The 12,298-nt window shown below is 34.0% G+C and overlaps 2 protein-coding genes across 2 annotated transcripts; both read left to right on the top strand.

The window, feature by feature from the left end:
- The first annotated feature begins 933 nt into the window (after positions 1-933).
- Positions 934-1,995, top strand: LOC134697535 (uncharacterized). Its single transcript, XM_063559816.1, has one exon. The coding sequence runs from the start codon at positions 934-936 to the stop codon at positions 1,993-1,995; it is 1,062 nt and encodes a 353-aa protein (XP_063415886.1).
- A 3,486-nt stretch (positions 1,996-5,481) lies between these two features.
- On the top strand, positions 5,482-10,504 carry LOC134696563 (ependymin-related protein 2-like). Its single transcript, XM_063558416.1, has 6 exons — positions 5,482-5,829; positions 7,327-7,452; positions 7,903-7,981; positions 8,238-8,396; positions 9,485-9,591; positions 10,466-10,504. Exons 1-6 carry the CDS (start codon positions 5,689-5,691, stop codon positions 10,496-10,498), a joined length of 645 nt encoding a protein of 214 aa, XP_063414486.1. The 5' UTR covers positions 5,482-5,688; the 3' UTR covers positions 10,499-10,504.
- Positions 10,505-12,298: the final 1,794 nt, after the last annotated feature.

Here is a 12,298-nt window from a genome sequence, read left to right as displayed (position 1 = left end):
AATGGGTGTAAATTTTATCTATGGTATAGATTGCTCGGCATTGTAATCACATATTATGTTGGCTTAATATGACAAGGGTGGGGAGTAGCTGACTGGATCTGAATCCTTTCCTTGGTAAGATGATGAAATATGTGGATTGAAAATGTGATGCCCATGCTATTGGATAGACATGTTATCTCATTTTCAGCAAACCACTAGTGTTATTGGTCAATCATTACACATGGGCTAGTTGCCCATCCATCTGATATGATTTCAAGGTGGCTGAGGTGTTTTCCTCTATCTTGGATTTTGAAAAAAGCAGATAACAATCGGTCTAGATCTTTTTAAATGACACGTGCAAATTATTGGAAATGAACAAGCTGGTTTTAGACAATACATAAGCACAGAAGACCAGATTACACATCTATCCCAGGTAGTAGAAGATGCATTCCAATCCAAAAAAGTAACGTTGGCTGTCTATGTAGATCTTCAAAGAGCATTTGATAAGGTATGGAAAGATGGACTTCTTGCAAAAATGCTTAGATATGGCATCAGTGGAAGAATGTACAAATGGACCAAATCTTACTTGTATAATAGAAGAGCCAGAGTGCTGGTAGATGGGCAATGTGGACAGAAAGTACTCTTAAAACAAAGGGTCCCACAAGGAGGAGTATTACCACCAACTCTATTCATACTCTTTATGAACGACCTAGTACCAGAGCTACCAAAAGGGGTACAATCAGCACTTTATGCAGACGATCTTGTTCTCTGGTGCTCAGAAGAGTATATGCATCTACAGCTTAATATAGAATACAAACAGCTTTAGATATTATAGTCACATGGGCAAAGCAGTGGTGTGTTACAATCAACAGAGAAAAAACAACAGGAACACTCTTCACACTCTCTCCAAAAACCCAATCTGTCAAACTGACTTTGGATGATACCCCACTTAAAATGGAAGACCAACAAACATACCTTGGGGTAACTTTTGACAAAAGAATGACCTGGAAGCAACATATAACATCAGCTGAAGCTAAGGCTAGGAGAAAATTGAACATCATGAGGAAACTTGCAGGAACAAAATGGGGTGCAAATGAACAAATATTGAAATCTGTCTACCAAGGAAATGTACGACCACACCTTGAATACGGATCTAACGCTTGGATGACTGCAGCCAAGTCTCACCATCAGACTTTAGACAAAGTTCAGAATCAGGCACTACGTATCATCACAGGTGCTATGAAATCAACACCAATAAAAAGTATGGAGGATATAACAAACATACCCCCATTAGGAAAGAGAAGGGAGTGCAAAGCCATGATACAGGCCACCAAATATCAGTGTTCACAAGACCACCCAATGAATTCCAGACTAAAACAACTCTCATCAGGCAGACTTAAAAGATCCAGCTTTACATTAGAGACAAGAGCATTGCAAAGAAAACACCAGGAAGCCCTACCAAAATATAAAGAACACATAGTTTTCACAAAGAATAACACCCCTTGTGAAGAAAAATTTGGAAATGTCACCATCCTGACCTCAGTTCCGCTCATTACCACCAGAGATGAACAGACTAGTAATGTAAAGAAAATACTTACGATGAGTATGCTTGAAGAACAGTATCCTTCAGAAACTTGGGTAAGAGTATATACAGATGGGTCAGCCACAAATGCCACAACAAATGGAGGGGCTGGTATATACATTAAGTACCCCAATGGAGATCAACAATCAGAGGCAATACCAACAGGCCTACATTCTTCAAACTACAAAGCTGAAGAAGAAGCCATTACTCATGATGCACATTCCATCAAAAACAAAATCGATGATACATCTCAAGTAGTATTCCTGACTGATGCCCTCTCTGTTCTACAAGCTTTGAAAAACGACAAGCTGCCTCAACTTCAACAAGCTTTATACAACATCAAAAGTCTGACAACAGTAATTCAGTGGATCCCTTCACACTGTGGAGTTTGGGGTAATGAACAAGCCGACAGATTAGCAAAAAAATGGTGCTGAACAACTACAGGAAGAAAATCCAGTCTGCTTTTCAGAGATGAAGACTATCATAAAATCTCTGTTCAACACTCCACAGCAACAAGATAGTTACCACCAGCTAACAAGATCTGAACAAACCACTATCTTCAGACTGAGGACAGGACACAACAGACTCAACCAACATCTATACAAAGTCATAAAAGTTGTTCCATCTCCTATGTGTCCTTGTGGAGAAGCAGAGCAGGATACAGCACACCTCCTACAGTCATGCAATTTCCATCAGGCATTGAGAGATAAGATATGGCACTCAGTAACATCACTCGAAGAGAAGCTATACGGACCAGTGGATTCCCTACAGAAGACCACCAGATTTGATGATGAGACTGGTATTCAAGTGTAAAGGCGAACGATAAGAAGAAGAAGAAGACAAGTGCAAATTTCGAGAGTAGTATGTATTTCATGTTAGACTTTTCGTGTTATAGAAAATTATGTGTTTTATCATTTTTCCCACTGTATATTACCACCAAAAAAAAACACCACCTATTTTTTGTGTGATTCAATTTTTTTTCAACTTTTCCAAATAAGGAGGATACACAAATCAGATAGAAGGAGAGATAATCACATAACGTAATGTTTATAAAAGAATGTGGTGTGAATTTACCTTATTTCTTGTTTAGCAAGCAATTTTCTTCTTTGAATTTAATATAGCAATTTTCTTCTTTGAATTTAATATAGCAATTTTCTTCTTTTAATTTAATATAGCAATTGACATAACAGGTTTGCAGGTTCTTAACTAAAGTAGATAGTGGGAAAAAAAACACATTTTTTTATAAAATCATTTTATTAACTCACTTTGATAGAAAAGGCTAGTCCTCAGCTTGTTGATTCCAGCACCTTTGGTGTTGATGACATCAACGTGTGTTAATTTGTGAAAAGGACAGTTTAAAGGAATAGCTTGTGGAAGGTCAATGATATTTAGTATGAAGTTGTATTAGCACTAGCAAGTCTCATCTCCGCGGAAATCATTGGCCCCACCCCCTCAGTTTTGATCTATTGACTTTATAACTTCTGCTTACTCTACATGTAAAACTTGGTTATAAGTTCAGTTTAAGGGGAACTACTATCGGTAGGTCATTGATAATTGATAGGCCACTTAATTAGCAATGTCAAATATCATTTCCATGGAAATTTGTTTGCCCTGCCCACTCAGTCATAGTGTATTGACGTTGAAAGTTGTGCTTTGGTTTAAAGTTAGAATTTGTGATTGGGTCTGTTTATGATGAACCACTAATGGAAAACAAATGATTATTTGGTGTGCAGTTGTATCAAAATTTGCTCATCTCAATTCCATGGAGATCATATGGACCTTCCTCCTCCATCATTATAGGTCAATTATCACATGAACTTGTCTCAGAAATTCTTTCCCCTATATACTTTTATATTAGGTATATTGTAAATTTTGTTCTGAGAAAAGCGCCTGTGTGACTTATGCATAGTTTGCATACATAAAATTGAGAAAGGAAATGGTGAATATGTCAAAGCGACAACCACCCGATCATAGAGCAGATAACAGCCGAAGGCAACCAATGGGTCTTCAATGTAGCGAGAATTCCCGCACCCGTAGGTGTCCTTCAGCTGGCCCCTACAAATATGCATAATAGTACAGTGATAATGGACGTCATACTAAACTCCGAATTATATACAAGAAACTAAAATTTAAAATCATACAAGACTAACAAAGGCCAGAGGCTCCTGACTTGGGACAGGCGCAAAATTGCGGCGGGGTTAAACATGTTTATGGGATCTCAACCCTCCCCCTATACCTCTAGCCAATGTAGAAAAGTAAAAGAATAACAATACGAAAATTAAAATTCGGTTCAAGAGAAGTCCGAGTCCGATGTCAAAAGATGTAACAAAAGAAAATAAATAAAATGACAATAATACAAAAATAACAACAGACTACTAGCAGTTAACTGACATGCCAGCTCCAGACCTCAATTAAACTGATTGAAAGATTATGTCTTCATCATATGAATATCAGGCACAATCCCTCCCATTAGGGGTTTAGTATCATACTATCATAAAATATATGAGAAGAATAACCCGTGTCATGCCAACAACTGTTTTTTAGAAATAAATGTGTTTAGTTCCGATGCAAAGACCCTATCAGTGAATCAATATTAAAGCCAAAATATGCAATCTTTAATGACCTGACAACAATATCGTAACTATTTCCCCTATTATAAGTCTATTTAAAGGTTTTGTTAGTTAATTTCTGAGGAGAATAGTTGTGATAAAGTTAGTTTAAGGGGAACAACTTCTGTAAAGTCATTGATATTTAGCATGCATGCAGAAGTTTCAGTAATAAGTCTCATTTCTAGGGAGATGATATACTAGTAACACATTATTTCAGTTCTTTCAGTTATGACTTGGAATATTTTGCATAGATAACAGGTTTAAATATTGTCATTTTATTTCAATTTCAGCATTTGTAATTTGCAATAAAAATTACAATTATAGGCGAGACTTATTATTTATGGGTAACATTGGGCTTCTTAAATTAACCTTCACATCATAAAGCACATGCTTAATCAACATGACATTCGTTTTTGTTTAGGGGCCAACTGATGCCGACTCTGGGTGTGAGATTGTCTTGCATTTTTGAAGACCTATTGGTGGCCCTGTGCTGTTTGGTCGTTTGGTAGATCTTTCACACATTTCCCGTTGCTGTTTTCATTTTTTTTTTTAATAAATGCAGTACACCTTTATTAACTTTTAGGTCTATCATTAGCCTAATATATTCTCACCAGATAAAAAAAAATGACCAATGTAACACCAAAATATTTCACATCTGATATATCCTGTTTATTAGTATCTGTACTATTTATTTTTTGTCTACAATAAACGATTAAGAAATTGAAAATTTTATAGACACTTGCATTGTCTCGGATTGTAGTAGTCAGTAGAAAAACAAATATCCACCAACGGCCAACTGGACACATTTTCTGACCCGTAGTCGATTAGTCTTTAATCTGTCGCCGATCTACTTAGACCCAACTTGCACAACAGCAGAACAATGGGTCATCAAAAATTTGACCAAATATTCCCGCGCTAGATGAAAGCACAACACAATAACTGAGATAAACTAAGCTATGACGATAACATCTTAAAGTACAAATTGGACCACGAAAGCTTATTTCAAATCTGTAGAAGGAGTGTTTTGTGTGGTATGCGTCTTCTTTCGTTTGGTTTTAAAGGATAGTTTATAACAACTTGATTTTTATTTTGGTATGATATAGGATTTCCAAATTCATGCCGACATTTCGTCATTTTATTACAGTGAATAGATACAAAACCGATAAAGACACTACATATGAATAATTTTGGAGAATTCGCACTAATAACCCTCGATACAACTTATTCGTATTTCAAAATACTTATTATCACAAGATTGTCATTGAACGTGACTGAGTTCTTACTACCTTGACCGTTTTAAGATTTTTAAAAATCGTTTATCCTCTATGTTGCTTACATCAAGACAACTTGACTTAGATACACATTAATGTCATATCAAAATAAACCAATTTCGCAATAATCGAATCTTGTGACTGAAGATAAGATTTTGATATAAATACTAGTATGCTGCAACTTTTAAATAAAAATTGATAAACAAATTGAAGTAGTTCTACGTTAAAGAAGCACGACATTTTAAATATGATGAGTCTGTTGAGTATACTGGGTTTGGTAGCACTGGTTCCGTTGGTAGCGTCAAACTGTTGTTTACCATCTCAATGGGAAGGCGCTGAAGGTTTTCATGTTGGAACAGTTATGAATGGAACAGTCAGAGTATCACAGGTATAGAATATGGAAATCCTTGAAAGTAACTGATCAGTCAAAACTGAAAGTTTTTCGAATACGTATAATTTTTTTTATAGATATTAACGAAAACATAAACACTACTATTCTATATGCATGCACAAATTATTAAATTCATCATTGCTTGATTTCTCGTAATAGAATTATGTTAAAAATGAGAATAACATCTTATAAACTGCATTTTTTTTACTGTATTTACCTTATTCAGGAATGGTTGGAGCGAATCTTTGAACGTCATATTGCAAGGATTAATAAGAACGACTATATAACCAAAAAGGACATAAACATAACTAACAAAACCAATCTTAGTCAACAAGTAATTCCAATTGATATTTTATAGTCTGTGTGTCTTTCTATATTGTGATGTTACACTATTGTTTCAGATAAGGGTGAAGGTTTGATACCATCAAAACGTTTAAACCCGCTGCAATTGTTTACACCTGTCCTAAGTCAGGAATCTGATGTCCAGTATTTGTCGTTTGTTGGTGTGGTTCATTAGTGCTATTCGTTTCTCGTGACCGTTGGTTTCCCGTTTGAATGGTTTTACACTAATATTGTTTTGGGGTTCTTTATAGCTTGCTCTTCGCTGTGAGCCAATTCTCCGTGTAGAAAACCGTACCTTGACCTATAATGGTTTACTTTTATAAATTATGACTTGGTGGAGAGTTGTCTCATTGGCCCTTTTGCAACATCTTCCTATATCTTTCGGTGTGAGCCAATGCTCCGTGGTGAAGACCGTACCTTGACCTATAATGGTTTAATTTTATAAATTCTGACTTGGTGGAGAGTCTTATATTTTTCAATAATTTGTAAATCTATAGGCGGACAATTCAATAAAGGCTTGTTACAAAATATGACAATACCGAAGTAAGAAAAATGGTAGACAAAACGGAGATTAATGCTACCCGGTGAGCAATACGCTACCGAAGGTTTTGTCAGCTTTTGGATTTTTGCATATATATATATATATATATTTTTTATTTAGAAAACTACCCCTTTACATCGGGGGCACCAGTCATCAGGGTAGAAGTGATGGTGCGTCTATATTATATTATTTGCAATGTTTTTATACATTATAGTTAATGGTTTCATTATAAAATGTCTTTGAAACAATAACATACATGGCACATTAATAAGACAAAAATAGAGATTTCTAAAATACATAATCATAATAAAAAAAAACATTTTTTTTTATATATATTGTTACGTAGTCTTGTCATCATACTTTCCTGCAATAACTATTTAAATTACAGAATTCTTATCCTCCTTATAAAACTTCGAGAGAAAAAAGAAAACCGGCAAGAAGTTTATTCAACGCCATGTACTTGAGACTATTTTCAGAGCCATATTATGATGAGTCAAATCTATCGTTCTCTCATTGGTTCTAGTCATGATAACTTTGGCATCATAGAACATCTTTCAGTCAAAACGAGCCTCATTTTGACTCTTTATATATTTTAACATATCTGTTGGTAGGGTTTTATGAATATATCTGCCGACACAACTGGCGAGAAGATTGCACTGAATATGACTGTGACCACTGGTATTGTAGGAGCAAAAAAACATACATCAGATATGTTTGTGTTACAAGACTATGGCCATGTAAGTTATATATTACTGCATTAGTTTTTATTGTCATGAATCTAAGTTGTCTAAGCAATATGTGTCATTTTAATGATTAAACCAAATTGTGCTAGAATTAATTCCAAAATTGAATGGAAATATACTAGTCCGGAAATTTTATAAGGAGTATATGTTCATATCAAACTTTTAATATGTTACAGTAAGTACAAAATGTTGGAAATTACGTTTTATTTAAAGTGCTAGTCTTATGTATACAATTGTCATGGTAACAGATAAAACATGAAGTCTGGTGATCTATTTAACCGACTATCATGTTCAAGCCATACAGCTTCATGCAAGGAATAATTGATTAAAAAAATTAAAAAAAACATGCAAATAAGATGAAAGCAAATTAATTAAAAAGTTTCCATGAAGTAAAAATTACAGATATGTCATTTATTTTGAAAACATTTATTTTACCTTTTTCAGAAGATGCAGTACGTTGTTGAGAAAGGCGTGTGTACAAAATCAGCAATGCAAGGTCCATTTACATTCAACTGCGTTCCTAGTACGTATTTAGCTATACTGCTTTCGTGCAGAAAATGCATTTAAATATATGTTTTGTTCATATGTAGATTTGGTGATTGCAAGGATTTGTATAGTTAGATAACTTACTATACAAATCCTTGGTGATTGTTATTCACTCTTCGTTTGAATTAATGTGTAGTATATCTATATATGTTTACCAAGTTATTATGATTGATATACATTTTGATAAAATAGGTTAGGGAATTTAAAATTTTAAGATTTCAATATTCTTTCAGGTAATGCAACAATTGTTATGAAGACGACGATTGGATCAGACCATACACCAGGGACAATCTTTAAGATACCTTTTGGCAGTATTGGAGACGGTTATTTGACTATAACAGATAATGACTGTATCCCTGTGCTATACCAGGTTACTGCTAATATCAATGGAAGTAAGTTTACATGTATGTGTTGAATAAACTACCACACCAACTATCAACACATCGAATCCCCTTGGAAAACAAATGAAATAAAAACCAAACAACACTTGGTCCAGAGTTAACGTAGTGCAACCACAGCCTCTGCTTGGGGGTAAAACAGTTTAAATTTACTTCCGCCACCTTTTTTGCCTACCTAGTCGGCACAGTGTAAAATAAAACACACAAACAAAATTGCACAGTGCAGCTACCAAATTTAAATAATGACTAACTTCAACAAGAAAAAGTAAATAACGGTACATAATTTGGAAACTAGAACTGAAAATGCCCGCTACTATCAGATTCTAGCTAAATGTCTCCGTAGTTGCCTTTTTGTTTAGAGGTTAGTCTTGGAGATGTTGTGTTGTTAAAACGGTGTGTCACTGTAGGTAACTCCTTTTATTATTATATGCATTGTAAATTTATGTCATGGTTTAAAAAAAAAATATGTAGACGAACTAGACAGTCTAGACAGTGCAGGGATATCCATGTTATGAGATTGTTAAAGCTATCCCTCCACTTGAAAATAGTGTGACAGGGGACGTATTTATTATCACATTGTTTTTTTAAATGTGTTTCTGTGTTTAAAGGGACATTAGCTGTCAAATTCATGGCTGTGATTTCAGGTGCTCCGGAAGGGTAAGCAAGTCCTGCTTCAGATGTGGCACCCGTCGTATGGCTCATCTTAGTACAAACCCGGTAATAAGTATTATTTGATAAGTCACATTCGGGGTAAATGTGGACGGGATTTTAGTTACATTTGGAACATATCCGCTATCATCTGTGAAAGGGACATTACGGCCAACTAACTAGCCTAGTGATATGGCGTCTGAAAAAATACGACGGGATTATTTCAACGCCATCACTTGGAACTCTTGGTTTCATAGCTTGCTTAAGAGTTGCAATAATGAAAACAAATGGTATTCACAGAAAATTTGTTGTTCTTAATTGCAAGACTTAAAATATGCAAACACGTGATCCGCCTACAGTTTTAGAATTGTATCATCCGCCATGCGGGTTATTAACGACAACTAAATTTGTTAATAAGTTGAAATGTATTACAGGGCAGACAATGGAATCAGTTGGTATATATGATGTCAAGAAAGGAATAAAAGACATGTCAGTGTTCACTGTTCCAGACATTTGCCGCACACCAGGAACTGTTATTAGCGTAAGTACAAAAAAAAGTCATGATTAATAGCAACTTTAGACTGTTCATATTTTTCGCCCTCAAAAATTTTAATGGAACACTTTCGAGTTGGGTTCATTCACATGTATTCGTGCCTTGTTAAAATCCACCAAGCTTCTATGTGATAGGCATTATACATGATTACAATGGTAGATCCAGAACATTTCATAAAAGGTAGCCATTGTTATATTTCATTATTAAATAGAAATTCGATCGCTTATTGATAACCGCAATCATTGTTTCTAGGAAAGTTTAATCTCAATCAATTACATCGTAATATCAGAGACATATAATGAATTTAATATATCCTGCCCTTCAAATAAAACGTGTCGTTAAATGCTGCTGATGGACTATGAAGGATACCATCCACCCAGTAGACAGTGCTAAGACAGACGAACGACAAATGTACATTCGGCTGTAAATTTATAGTCAATAAATTATGTAAATTATTATGCTATAGTTATGTCGGTTGCAATTCCAGGTAAACTAAATTTCGTACGTGCAGCTACGTCGTAAAAGAACATTAGTCTATTCTTGAGATTATAAAAAAAATATTACACAACATGTACTTTTTTTTTTATTTATACGTATTTTCTAACATAATTCAACAAACGGCATTCTAAGATGATAGTTAACTATTAAATGTGTTTGCTCTGCTGCAATATTATTAATTACTGATGCAATATTAATAATTTTTGAAGAAACAGCACTGTAAAACATATATCCAAATTGACTGAATATTATAAAGTTATTACTCATAGAAAAAGACATATATATACCGCATTATATATATATATATAAGTTTAGTATTTAGATCTTTAAGATAGTTTTAAAATGCTATGTTGTCTGATTTCAGGTCAGCAGACCACAGATAAAAGTTGGATTTTAAATAGACTGAATCATTATCTTCTGTTATGAATATTATATTTTTCTCTTTATTAAAACTACTAAATCCATTCTAAAATGTGTGAACAAAGTTTTCTTACATGGACCAATTGAATTTATGTATTTTATCAAAAGCTCTCCTATAAGATATCAGATTTTTTTGAAACCAAAATTTCTTGAACTTGGGTAAAACTTGTGTAATTAAATAGTCACACGAGAAAAAGAAACGAAAATATCATTCAACCAGATGCTCCGCAGGGCGCAGCTCTATACGACCGCAGAGGTTGAACCCTGGACGGTTGGGGCAAGTATGGACACAACATTCAAGCTGGATTCAGCTCTAAATTTGGATTGCGATTAAATAGTTGACACAGCATAGGTTTCTGACACAGAATGAATGTGGTCTAATTAACTTAAAATTTTTGTTTTGCCTTTGAGCAATTCACTATGCTGTTGAATATTAATCCTCTCAAAAAAATGTTTGGAATCTTCTTTTTATTTATGAAATTTCAAATGAGAAAAATTGACCCCCCCTCCCTAATTTTTTTTTCACATCCCCCTATCCTTTATTCCAAAACCAATCTCAATTCAAATTTCTAATGGAGTTTGCAACAATAATCACTCATTTAAATACATCATAAAATATCAAAATGTAAAAAAAGTGCTTGTTATCACTGAATGGTAAAGATTGTTTTAATTTATCAGTTGGAAGTAAAAGTGAATATACATTGTATATTGTATAAAACATTGATTTAAGTTGATTCAACTACTATTCTGGACAATGAAAGATAACTCCAATTGAAATTTCTTGCTATTGCACAATATTGTGCAATTAGATATTTCTTGCTATTGCACAATACTGTGCAATTGAAGATTTCTTGCTATTGTGCAATACTGTGCAATTGAAAATTTCTTGCTATTGCACAATACTGTGCAATTGAAGATTTCTTGTTATTGCTGAGTACTGTGCAATTGAAAATTTCTTGCTATTGCACAATACCTAATATAATAATTTTAGATCCTGATTTGGACAAACTTGAAAACTGGGCCCATAATCAAAAATCTAAGTACATGTTTGGATTCAGCATATCAAAGAACCCCAAGAATTCAATTTTTTGTTAAAATCAAACTAAGTTTAATTTTGGACGTGTTGGACTTTAATGTAGACCAATTTGAAAACAGGACCAAACATGAAGAATCTACATACACAGTTAGATTTGGCATATCAATGAACCCCATTTATTCAATTTTTGATGAAATCAAACAAAGTTTAATTTTGGACCCCGATTTGGACCAACTTGAAAACTGGACCAATAATCAAAAATATAAGTACATTTTTAGATTCAGCATATCAAAGAACCCAACCGATTCAATTTTTGTCAAAATCAAACTAAGTTTAATTTTGGACCCTTTGGACCTTAATGTAGACCAATTTGAAAACGGGACCAAAAATTAAGAATCTACATACACAGTTAGATTCGGCATATCAATGAACCCCATTTATTCAATTTTTGATGAAATCAAACAAAGTTTAATTTTGGACCCCGATTTGGACCAACTTGAAAACTGGGCCAACAATCAAAAATCTAAGTACATTTTTAGATTCAGCATATCAAAGAACCCAACCGATTCAATTTTTGTCAAAATCAAACTAAGTTTAATTTTGGACCCTTTGGACTTTAATGTAGACCAATTTGAAAACAGGACCAAAGATGAAGAATCTACATACACAGTTAGATTTGGCATATCAATGAACCCCATTTATTCAATTTTTGATGAAATCAAACAAAGTTTAATTTTGGAC

This window comes from Mytilus trossulus, chromosome 14 (assembly GCF_036588685.1).
Source record: "Mytilus trossulus isolate FHL-02 chromosome 14, PNRI_Mtr1.1.1.hap1, whole genome shotgun sequence".
Classification (NCBI taxonomy): Eukaryota; Metazoa; Mollusca; class Bivalvia; order Mytilida; family Mytilidae; genus Mytilus; species Mytilus trossulus.
The sequence above is the reverse complement of the archived record's forward strand: the minus strand, read 5'-3'. Positions and strand labels throughout refer to the sequence as shown.

Coding starts and splice junctions, on each gene's coding strand:
- LOC134697535 (XM_063559816.1), top strand. CDS start 934: ATGGAAGACCAACAAACATACCTTGGGGTAACTTTTGACAAAAGAATG.
- LOC134696563 (XM_063558416.1), top strand. CDS start 5,689: ATGATGAGTCTGTTGAGTATACTGGGTTTGGTAGCACTGGTTCCGTTG. Junction 7,982..8,237: donor TACATTCAACTGCGTTCCTA/GTACGTATTTAG, acceptor ATATTCTTTCAG/GTAATGCAACAATTGTTATG. Junction 8,397..9,484: donor TACTGCTAATATCAATGGAA/GTAAGTTTACAT, acceptor AATGTATTACAG/GGCAGACAATGGAATCAGTT.